Raw genomic sequence first — 10,917 nt, forward strand, 5'->3', positions numbered from 1 at the left:
ATCAAACTATAGTCATAAAACTTGAACAAAAAAACAAAAATATTTGTTTTGAAAGGTACTAGAGGTTCTGGTTCAATCTGGTACCTACTCAATATTTTGGTATTGGTCCCATTAGGAGTTCCATCACATTGCTGCTCTATCTCATTTATTATTTGGTTTCAAAATCAGATTTCAATACCATATCATTTATTAATGGAACAATCCAATCGGATTTTAGCAAGACGATTCTAGGACAATTCCCGATTCTAGTCCCAAATTGAAAAATTTTCAGATCCGACTCCTCTCCTGATTGCCCATCCTCCAAGTGTTGCCTATAGTTACTTGGATGAGTACCACGTGTCCAGATGAGAATCCAACATTCATCGATGCCTTGTCAATGCCTTGTTCGCCTTGCCTCTTTTTAAAGTGTTAATCTTTGCTTGGACATATGGTGTTTGTCCAAATAATTATAAGCCGACCTGAGTGATGGGGCACTCAAGAGAATAGCCAGAATCCAAATTTTTCTACCCCACAAGTCCACAACTCGAGGGGTCTTCATGTTGGTAAGGGTAGTATTAGGGGATATTTTCAAGAAATTCTAGAACCGTAGAGCTATTTGTGAACCAAGGTAAATAAAAGTCATATCCGGTGAAGGAAAGCTTTATCACGAATGCAGGTTAAATTTAAGGGAATTCGGAGAGTTCATATATTCTCTTCTTCCTATGTAATTTCAAGAATCTATTAGGTCGAATAATAAACTGCCACGTTATGGAATGACAGCTCCACGTGTTTTGATAAAAAAAAGAATGAATAGGTCACCTTAATGTCATACGTGGAACTCTCGATCTAGCACGTGGACTAGATGGTATCCACAACATATAATGGGCCTAGCCTAGTCTACGTCGACACAGATCCACCGCCTCCAAGGCCCAACGAGGAGCCAGCCGTGTTCTTTTTTTTACTTGACAATTTTGACCTTTATCTGTTATTTCCAACCTCTTCGATTAGTCTTTAATCAAAAGATTAGATTCTTGAGACTGGAACGAGGGTAACAACGAGAGAGAGAGAGAGAGAGAGAAAGGGAAAGTGATTAGTTAGATTCTCCAAAGACAGCGAGGACGCTGGCGGGAAACTTCTATAAAGATCCCGAAAAGAATTTTAAAAAATCGAAAAAAGAAAATTCGAAGCCAGATTTTGGGTTCATTCGTTTTGAAGACTCTGTATGTGTCCATGGATGGAACCACGGAAGGGATAAAGCTCCAGCTCTGAGCTCTATCAGAATTCAGAACTTGAGTATTAAAAAGCTAAGAATCTGATGACGTGCTCCGTCAATGTGTCCCTGACGAGAAGCATCTTCGTCAATACGTCTTACAATCGAGGGAGAAAGAGACATGGGGAGATAGAGCTGTGAGTTATGATCTTCAAATGAACTCCAAAGTGCGACTCTTCTCTTTCTCTCTCTGATTTCAAAATTTTCGATTTCTGCAACATTTGGTACTTCCGTCCGCGCAGTAGCGACTAACGAGGTAATTGATCTTTTTTTGCTACTCGTCTCATCACCGCGTTGGACGTCTCCGTCGGGATATGAAGTTTGGTGGTGATTACTCTTCCACCTCTCCCTCTCCTTCTTCAGTTTTTCCACTTCCACCGTCATGGAATTTCGTGGATCAAAGCTTCAGGTCCTTTCTCCAATCCCCAATTCTTCCTCTTTTCCTTATTATTATTGTTATTGTTATTATCTAATTGCCGTGTTTGGATCGATTTTGCAGCGGTTTTTGGCTTTCGCATTCTTGCTCTGAGATTCCAACAGAGCTTAGAGTAGGATACCAGAGATGGGGACAAACGGAAACGGCCAATGTTCATTCCTTCTAACGAGTTTACAGATTGGGTAGGCTTTTTCTTCCATCCATTTAGCGCATTTGTCGAGTAACTGATTTTGACGGTTCAATGCCGTTTCAATTCATCGTCTAAATTTGTGCAGTATCAATTAAATATGATTTCATTCTCGTATGAGTATAGTTTCATCTCTGAACAGTCATATGAATGTTCAAAATAAAGGAATACGGACTTCTTCAAAATTCAAAATTGACTTTATCAGCCTCCCCCCCCCCCCCCTCTTCTCTTAACAACTTGTACTAAAAATTCCAATCCCAAATCCATAGATTCTTAAGATAGATTTGAAATTGGATGTGTCTACATTGAGTTTGGATACTGTTACCGAATTGATAGAGTATCATATACTGGAGGACTGTGTTTCTGCTGAGTTCACATGCCTATAAGAGCTGAACCTTGCAGAATCTTAAGGTTTTCCTGGGGGAGGTTATCTTTCTCGAAACAAGGATGTGGAAGGTCGACTGCAGTTGATGATTACGGATGTCCCAAGGTCCAATGATGTCCTTGTCTTCGTATACATAATCATCCTTTCTGTTTTGTGAACTAGATTTTTTGAGAGTGACAGATAATTTATTCTTTCTAGGTCACCATTCTCAACTCATTGGCAACATTTCTTCATGTTGAACCCCTTTGATTTTATGGTTACTGACTTACTGGTATAGCTTGGATCAATTAATCAGACCATTTTACTTGAAGAATATCCTTCTTTCAAGAAAGAAAAATCCTTGTTTTTTTTTCTACCAAATGCTCCACAATGTGTAGAGCTATTGTTTTTTCTGTTGAGTTTTGACGATAGAACCTCCGAAGTGTAGTTTTCATCCACATAATCTAGACTCTATGCTGAAGGTTTACATGGATGTGTAGTGGAATTCTATTTTCTCAACTTTCACTGAATATTTACCATCAGTAGTTGTGGGTGATTCTTTCATACCTTATATTTGTTTTGAGTAGGAAAATCAATCGGTGTTAGTATTTTGACAAAAAGGGACTGCAGCTGTCATTTGACAGGTTTACTGCACTTCATATAACTACTTCCCACTGTGGTGGTGGTGTACCACTGTTCATTTACAGATGTATTATACCAGTGTAAGATGATTTTAAGTTTATTTGTATTCTCATAGTGGATATAACTGGACAGCAACAATTTCCGATAAACAGCTCTAAACAGATTATTCAGATGGTTCAAGTTTTACCATCTAACATCCATAATGTTTATTTGGAAAGAATACAGCAATTATAGTATGGTTTTCACTCCAAATGCAACCCTTCTGCCCAAAAAAGGAAAAGTTCTTAGCCTCAAATAAAAAACAAAGCATGACCTCTCTCTCTCTCCCCCCCTCATGTAAGACTTTATACACTATGTTTGACACATATCACATGTAGACCATAGTACTTTGGTCTTTGAGTGGGCCTACATTTACTTTTGGAGAATTATGATTGTATTATGCCCTTAATAATTGCTATAATAATCTGCTGAATTGTGTATTCCTTTTTCTTGTGGATCGGTACCTACTCTAAAAAAAAAAAAATGGGTTGAGGGGAGGTAATGGCCAGGAGGCTCGAACTCGAGACCACCTGGTGGTCGTGGGCTTAGGCACGACAGCTTCACCAACTGCGCTAGGCAGTTGTGTATTTCATTTATGCAACTTATTCTGGTCTCAATCACTGTATGTCTGCCACAGGAGAATGACTTAAGTTTTCGTTTCCTCATATATCACGCTATTTTTTTTTTTTTTTCACATTAACACTTAGCTGAACTTATGCTTCCATTATGAGTAATTGCTCCTTGCTTTTTTACTGCAGGGACTTACAGTCCTATCTTTCACATCTTAACCTTTTTCTTCCCCCTAAGTCAAAAAAATTCTATATATTGGTGGACAACCGGCCAGGGAGAAACTTGGATTCACGGGCTGCACTCCTGTGGCAGTTGATGGTTACCAAGGTTGGAACAAATACCTTCACGTAAAATTTCTTTGAATTTTATGTTGATACAGACATGATATTTTTTCCCCTCTTTCTTGTGGTTTGAAAGACGTATAAGTGGTGTAATATATATTTCTCTACAGTCCAGATTGTCCCCATTTGCAAACACTCGAGTGCGACGAGAGAGAAAGGATATTGGAAAGACAGTTGATTTGAAGAATGGTTCCGGTTCCTACACGAGTAAAGCAAATAAACTTGAGAGATGGTTCCAGTTGATTGAGGCAGCAGCATTGTCACAGAAGAACTCTTTGCTGCCTGTGAAAAAACTGAAGAATTCTTTGCTGTCAAGCCATGACTTGTGTCGGACCTTGTATGGATTTATTGTATTTGAGGTTGCCTGGGCTGATGTCCGTGGTATTAACTATCTGAATGAGCTTCAGGTACTCTCGCTTCTAAGCACCCTCTCTTTTTTGTTTTTCTCTAGCTACTGTTGGCCATAATAATTTGTGTAAACAATTTCAGACAGATACATCGATGGCAATAGAGGCTAAATTGATGAAACGATGGGAGTTTGATAGTATACAACAAGCTGCAGCATCAGCATCTGCATGGTTCTCTGGGACACAATCTGAACAGAATCTCTTGCAGGAATGTCTCAGTTCCATCATTGGTACTCCTTTGTACTCCCATATTTCTTGATTTAGTTAAAGGGAAGACACATCAGGGAAGGAGGTTGTCAGGTCATTGTCCTCTCTACCCCTGTATCTGCATGGGTTGTCATTCTTGCCACCTCCACCAGTCATATTAAACACACATGACAATGTAGCAAAAAGAATTCATGGGCCCTAATAGTTGCTTTTCAATTTGTATTTGGAAGGGCATTGTAAAATTAGAAAGCTAGGTTTGAAGTTTGTCTTGAACTTTAGTAGAAGTCTTGTTTTGTTATCAGAGGTATATATGATACATCAATAATTTTTGTCTTGGTATACAATGGAACAATCATTATTCATATACTAACAGCTAATTAGTTTTCACTAGTAACCGGCAATATGCTATGTTATTTGCTATGGAACTAATTTGTTCCCTGAAGAATTATTAATTGTGTGACTTTATTACAATCATTATTCATATACTAACAGCTAATTAGTTTTCACTAGTAACTGGCAATATGCTATGTTATTTGCTGTGGAACTAATTTGTTCCCTGAAGAATTATTAAGTGTGTGACTTTATTACCCTGTAATGGTATTCATGTTAGATGGCTAGCCATGGATAATTTCCTCGGAAGTCCTCTTTGGTCCATTCAATTAATGGTGTGTTCTAGGCCCTTCCATGTAACCCATAGAGCAGGGGCAGGGTGTAAAGTTTCTGTCACCTGACCTGACTCTGTCCTTCTTGGTTTAATCATTGATTTCATTTGACTAACGCAGTTTGAAACCTTACAGGAGAGGTATTTTATGATACTCAAGAATGTTCATCAATGAGTGACCCTACTGACCCTACTGATGGTGGTGACAATATGTGTATTGACAATGCTTACGGTGAAGACAAATGCCCTGGTAACCTTGGTGGCAATTTTAGCGTATACCCTGCAAATTCTGAATACAGAATGAGCACATATGACACACCTCCACCACCTACTAGTTCATACAAGAGAAGAAAAATAACGAACTACAGTAGTTCTCATGGGGATGTCGATGCATTTTCTGCGAAAACTCACTCTGACATTGGTAGCTCACCAAAACATAAGGGGACTTCAATTTTTGCCATTAGTGATGGTGAAATTGCAGCTGAAGCTACCCAGTACAGGAATGTCTTGATTTTGTTTAAGTTCAATGACCCTCATCTTCCATATATATTGAGGCCCATCATAATGTCTGATCTGCGATTGCTTACTTTGTTGGAGTCTGGGCTTCCCTCTTGGGTTATTTTTCTTCAGTCATATCCAGTACTTTGCCATCTCTATCGTCCATGGATGTGTCCTTTAGCAAGAGCTTTGTTCGTGCTGGTTTCAATTGTCACAGTGCTTATAGGGTTTTATGACCTGTATAAAAATGTCCCACTTCTGAAGGCCACTGCATCTCGTTTGTGTGGACCCCTCGTTGACTGGATAGACACTTGGGAGATGATTTCACGGATTAAGTACTTGGGGACTATGCTATTCCTGCAAAATTTTGAGAAAGCCATTAAATGGGTTTTAATGATTACTCAGGCTATTAGATCATTTCTTTCAGTTCTGACACAACCAATGGCTGGGCCTCTTGTTGAGGTTTTTGATTTCCTTCTCCCCATCTGGGATCTCTGTCTACAAGTATTAGGAAGCTTTTGTTCGGTCATGTGGGTTCCAATTAGGTCTTCTTGTAGCTTCGTAGTGGACCTTGTGGAAATCTTTTTCTTCCCAGTGCAGTTACTCCTTTCTTTCATATGGAGAATAGGTATGACATCAGTTGAGTTATTGTTTTATTTTCCAGCCAAATTTTTAATGTTATATTGTATTGACACTGTCATTTGTTGATTCTTCTTCTTTCATAGGCTCCTTCATTCTGTACCCAATATTTTGGGTCATCTGGGAAGCACTTTACACAATTATCCGTCTGGTTCTTTTGATTGGAAGTTCTATATCTTTCGTCTATTCCTCTGTATATGCTTTTGTGGGAGAGATTTGGCTGTCCATGAGTAGTATATTGCAGATTGCATCAGCTTCTGAGGCAACAGTGAGCACATATGAAGTCTCCATGTGGCATTCACTTTGGAATGATCTTTTCTCCCAGGTCTTAAATACTTCTTCATAGCCTTGCACTAATATTTTTTACATTCCTTAGTTGTGAATGTCAGATTAACTTTTTCTTCTTCCTTGCAGGTTTTTCGTGCTATCCGAAGCATTGTAAATGGCTTTGTTGCCTTCTTTGCAACCTGCAATAGGCACCGCTTAAGGCATGTTCTAGCCATATATATTTCCTTTTCCATTATTTCTCTGTTATGCATATTACTCTCTATGTTTTCTTGTGAAATGTTGATGAAATCTTCCCAAACAAGTGTTATATTACACATGATGCGCCCTACCACTTGTTATGGATAAAATATGGATGAGTTAACAAAAGCAAGAAATTCTGCTCTTACCAACTTTTAGGAGAAGGACGTAGACTGAAAGCATGCTTATATGACTTATTTATCAACTAAATATGTATTTGGAGATGATTGATAGGTGTACCTGGCCGTCACTTGCAACCAAATTTCCTGAAAATGTTTTATATAAAAATCAAATAGAGCATCACATTGAGACATTTAAGATCTCTAGCAATAGAGCTAGAATACATTTGCAGCTCAAGTCTCTTGCTGAAAACAGTGACAATGAGTTCAAAATAGTTGTCAAGGTTTCATCTATGCCCCACCTAGGCCTCGGCTCGAAGGCCCTTCACAGTGGCCTTGGTTACCAAGGATTCATCTAGATATTGCCTTGGTCACCAATCACCAAGGCCTTGCCTAGGCATCATCACCTTAGTCACCTTGGCCATTCCCAAAGACCACACTAGGCTGGACTAACACCATTGTTCCTCGGGGAACCCCAAACACAACGTGTATAATGTTTGGAACCCCGACCTATTGATACCCCAAAGGCAAGGAATCTCGGCTGTAATTTACCGAACTATTGACTTCTGTTTTGTTAAATGTAGAAGCCTTCAGTTATAAGTTGGAGTTCTGATATGGAATCTTTCTCCATTTTTATGAGACCACCACTACGTGGGCATCAACCAGTGGCAAAACCCACCATTTCCAATATAATAAGGTTCTTACATGTCACCTTGATTAAGTCTCAAAAGCCAAAACAATGGCATGGATCTTGAATTTTGGAAATGTCATTTAAAATTTCTTGGTTAATGTTCTGAAACTTAAGACCATTTTTGAGTACAAAATGAAGAACATAAGACATCTCATATCCTATCATTCCTTTTACCCCTTTTTTGTTCTAATATTTTGGAGATGATGTTGGTCTGTGGACACCTTTCTTCACTTTTCCTACCCAATCTTGATGGACATCACTGAAGACATTTCTTATATGTCCTTTTGTGCAGCATCCATAACCATATGCTGGAATTTCTCCGGCAGTTATCTTGCTTATCCCATGGATCAAGGGACCAAGACTCCAGTCATTGTGGACAGATTTGGATCTCAGGATTTGGTATGTTCTCGAGTCATTGCCATGAAAACAAATGTCACACCAAAAGAAATTAATGGTGTCCTTTGGTACTAGCTATTATTTGGAGACATAATTATCTGTGTTTAGCTACAACTACTTGATCGTATGTATCTGGAGCCTCATTTATCTTTTGGTTGATTTCTTTGGTTTTGGCCTACATTTGGATGCAAGGAACAGCTATGCCAAGTAAGTTTAAAACTCAGTTTTTTGAGTTCCAGTAGGATTGTAGGAAGTCATTTTACACTCTGGTTGAAATCCAAGAATCAATGTGAAGTTTTGAACTGCAGACACTCCCAGCAAACACGAGAAAAAGCACGGATGAGACTTACCGCTGAGGGACATACAGATCGATGATAGGTATTAGAACAGCATACTTTCCTCTCATTCCGAGTCGCTGATCTTTGAAGAACTCCATTCAGTTTGTTATTTCAATTCATTGTCTATTCTTTTCATAGTCCCACTCCTGTGTCTTTCCTGATGTAAATATTCAGAAGGAAGATGTGAAGTGCCCCCAATCCTCCCCCCCCCCCCCCCTCTTTTTAGTCCTGTCATTGTAATTATGTCAGGCATCAAATTGTTATGTAGGTTTCCATTAAATGCCATATGAAAAATCATTACAGTAATGTTGATCATAGAATCGAAAAATATCCAATAGAGGAATTATGGCACACTGATTTCTGTTGAAACAAACATTCAAAAACACGAAGAAACAAGCAGACTGAAAGCAAAGATGACACAGAAATTTGACGTGGTTCACACATTAGTATGATGTGTCACATCCACGGGCGAAGGTGAACTCTCCCGAGAAATGTTTTTAACACGAAAATGTCTAAATAACTCTTTCTTATTTGCACAAGATAAATATATAAATACTCCTTTGGGTTGGACAGTACTGCGAGGGCTTTCAGTGATGCGGTGTATGACATCATGGCATCATGAATGCAGGGACTCGCTCCCTCTAGTTACATTTAACGGGCTGTGTACTCATTTCTATTTGGTTGTTCCTGTACAATTATATATAAATTTGATAAAAGAATTGAGTTACTGAAATTCAAGCTCTATTCCAATCCAATCAGTCAAAAGAATTGGTATCAATAACGCTTCATTCCGATCCAAAGCGTCTTACTCCGCTTTGAATCGGCTGTTGATTTCAATCGGGACCACTCCCAATTCCACTCTTACCATCTCATTTTGCACTCCTCTCTCTTAGTTTTGTTACACATCCATCACAACATTCAATTTTATTATACTCAACGTATCTGTGTTACACTTCTTGATTGTCCAATATTCTACTACATATAACATAGTTGATCATATGATGATCCTGTAGAATTTTTTTTAAGCCTCAGCAGAATACGTCAATCAAACAACTCCAGAAGCACATCTCACTTCATCCATCCACTTTTAATTATACGAGATATAACATCTAATATCTCACCATCTTGGTCTGCCATAGCATGATTTTCGCCTCTTAGGTACCATTTTTGGTTTGTTGTCAACAGTCTCGATACAATACCATGACCAGTGTCAATTTTTATCAACGCATCAAATGATTTTCCCCCTAAAACATATCCATACCATACCCTTTGGACTAAGAGTATTCCCAGGATTTTGAACCATAAACCCTAAACCCACATCCGCCATGCCACATGAGATGTTTTAAAAGCAGTCTCCCTGAACATGGATTTAATATCGGATTGGAAATTGGTTATCCAGGAAATCAATAAAATACCGAAACAGATTGGCCCATATCAGATGATCCGAATCAATATCGGGATCGGTTCCGATTACCCAACAGACAACAAAAACTATGAGTATCCAAAGAACAGAAAACACGGATGACAAACAAAAGCCACATCATGTTTAATTACATATCACGCTGTCGGGATTTAGAAATTTCCTTACTAGTAGTAAAAGCAGGTTCTACTCTGAGACATAAGGCAGCACCAGAGTCAAATAGATCATACTCAATACAACGAGCGCTAGTATCCTCTACAATTCCAGGAAATCAAGACTTCAACTTTCATTCCTTCCACAGAAACAATCTACCCATCACTTTATATAGGCAGATGCACCACCTGTCTGGTGCAGCATTGCGTCAATCTCGTCCCCATCTTCCATCTCTAGCTGCAATGAAGTAGGTAGAGTCAGAGCTTTGGTCTTTGACATGTATGGACTGATCACTAAACTTCAACCTATGATGCAACAAGAACGAACAAAACAAGAGAGTGAAAGCAATAGAGAGACCTCATCAGGAGTCTGCTCTCCTCGGAGACGACGGCCATCAAACAAAAATGCAATTGAGTTGATCTCCACAGATTGTCGATCACAGTATGCACTCATTAGCTTCCTTAGCTGAGTGCTTCTCTTGATCCTAAAGAACACTTCATTTCCATCCTAAAAGCAGAAACGGAAAAATCAACAGATGTAAGTGCGTTGCTGAACTGCATCAGTCTGTTGCAGAGTTGTGACAACAGTAGCTAAAATTGTCAAACCATCTTAAAACCCTCACAATAACATCACTGGAAAATAAAAGTGAATTCTATATTTAGTATAGTGAGGGCACAAAATGACTAAGAAATACTAAGATTATGAACTAAGGACATTTTGGTATTCAACCCCCCCCCCCCAACAAAAAAAAACAAAGAAAAGAGAAACTCTGGCAAGAGCAAATCATCTTTGTAAGTCTAAACTAATGAGCACGACTTGACTGTTGGCTCAAGACTCAATGAAAAAAGCAAAATAATTCAAAATATCATGCAACACCTTAAGAATATAATCTCGAAAGAGTCAGGTTAAGTGGACTACTGGTTGACATGCACATGAAACCAGAACAGATTCAACCTCATAATCAAGTTGAATCAAGATTTTCCAATACTATAGATGTTTTGTTTTTCCATGCCAATTGCCAGAACTCATCAGCTT

At 38.7% G+C, this 10,917-nt stretch overlaps 2 protein-coding genes across 6 annotated transcripts in view; one reads left to right on the top strand and one right to left on the bottom strand.

The window, feature by feature from the left end:
* The first annotated feature begins 1,093 nt into the window (after nucleotides 1-1,093).
* LOC122083212 lies at nucleotides 1,094-8,660 on the top strand. Of its 5 annotated transcripts, XM_042650932.1 has the most exons (12): nucleotides 1,094-1,416; nucleotides 1,570-1,658; nucleotides 1,749-1,867; nucleotides 3,676-3,814; nucleotides 3,939-4,235; nucleotides 4,318-4,465; nucleotides 5,240-6,229; nucleotides 6,327-6,565; nucleotides 6,655-6,728; nucleotides 7,868-7,974; nucleotides 8,164-8,178; nucleotides 8,267-8,660. In XM_042650932.1, the coding sequence occupies exons 3-12, from the start codon at nucleotides 1,812-1,814 to the stop codon at nucleotides 8,344-8,346; spliced, it is 2,145 nt and encodes a 714-aa protein (XP_042506866.1). In that variant the 5' UTR covers nucleotides 1,094-1,416; nucleotides 1,570-1,658; nucleotides 1,749-1,811; the 3' UTR covers nucleotides 8,347-8,660. The 5 variants fall into 5 exon arrangements, 4 of the variants coding, with proteins under 4 accessions (XP_042506866.1, XP_042506868.1, XP_042506867.1 ...); XM_042650934.1 differs by having other exon boundaries at nucleotides 1,095-1,658; nucleotides 8,280-8,660; XM_042650933.1 differs by having other exon boundaries at nucleotides 1,095-1,658; nucleotides 8,170-8,178.
* Nucleotides 8,661-9,748: 1,088 nt separating this feature from the next.
* Nucleotides 9,749-10,917, bottom strand: part of LOC122085262 (small ubiquitin-related modifier 1-like) — a 4,865-nt gene continuing 3,696 nt past the window's right edge. The window contains exons 2-3 of the mRNA XM_042653750.1: nucleotides 10,240-10,389; nucleotides 9,749-10,119 (exon numbers count right to left, since the gene is read on the bottom strand). Of these exons, the coding sequence (XP_042509684.1) occupies nucleotides 10,045-10,119; nucleotides 10,240-10,389 (225 nt within the window). The 3' untranslated portion in view covers nucleotides 9,749-10,044. The remainder of the gene's footprint in view (nucleotides 10,120-10,239; nucleotides 10,390-10,917) is intronic.

Source organism: Macadamia integrifolia, chromosome 7, assembly GCF_013358625.1.
Source record: "Macadamia integrifolia cultivar HAES 741 chromosome 7, SCU_Mint_v3, whole genome shotgun sequence".
Classification (NCBI taxonomy): domain Eukaryota; kingdom Viridiplantae; phylum Streptophyta; class Magnoliopsida; order Proteales; family Proteaceae; genus Macadamia; species Macadamia integrifolia.

What these genes read in the sequence shown, in the direction of transcription:
- LOC122083212 (XM_042650932.1), top strand. Translation starts at nt 1,812, where the DNA reads ATGGGGACAAACGGAAACGGCCAATGTTCATTCCTTCTAACGAGTTTA. An exon ending in GGCAGTTGATGGTTACCAAG is followed by an intron (nt 3,815 to 3,938) that starts GTTGGAACAAAT and finishes ATTTCTCTACAG; the next exon opens with TCCAGATTGTCCCCATTTGC. An exon ending in ATGTCTCAGTTCCATCATTG is followed by an intron (nt 4,466 to 5,239) that starts GTACTCCTTTGT and finishes GAAACCTTACAG; the next exon opens with GAGAGGTATTTTATGATACT.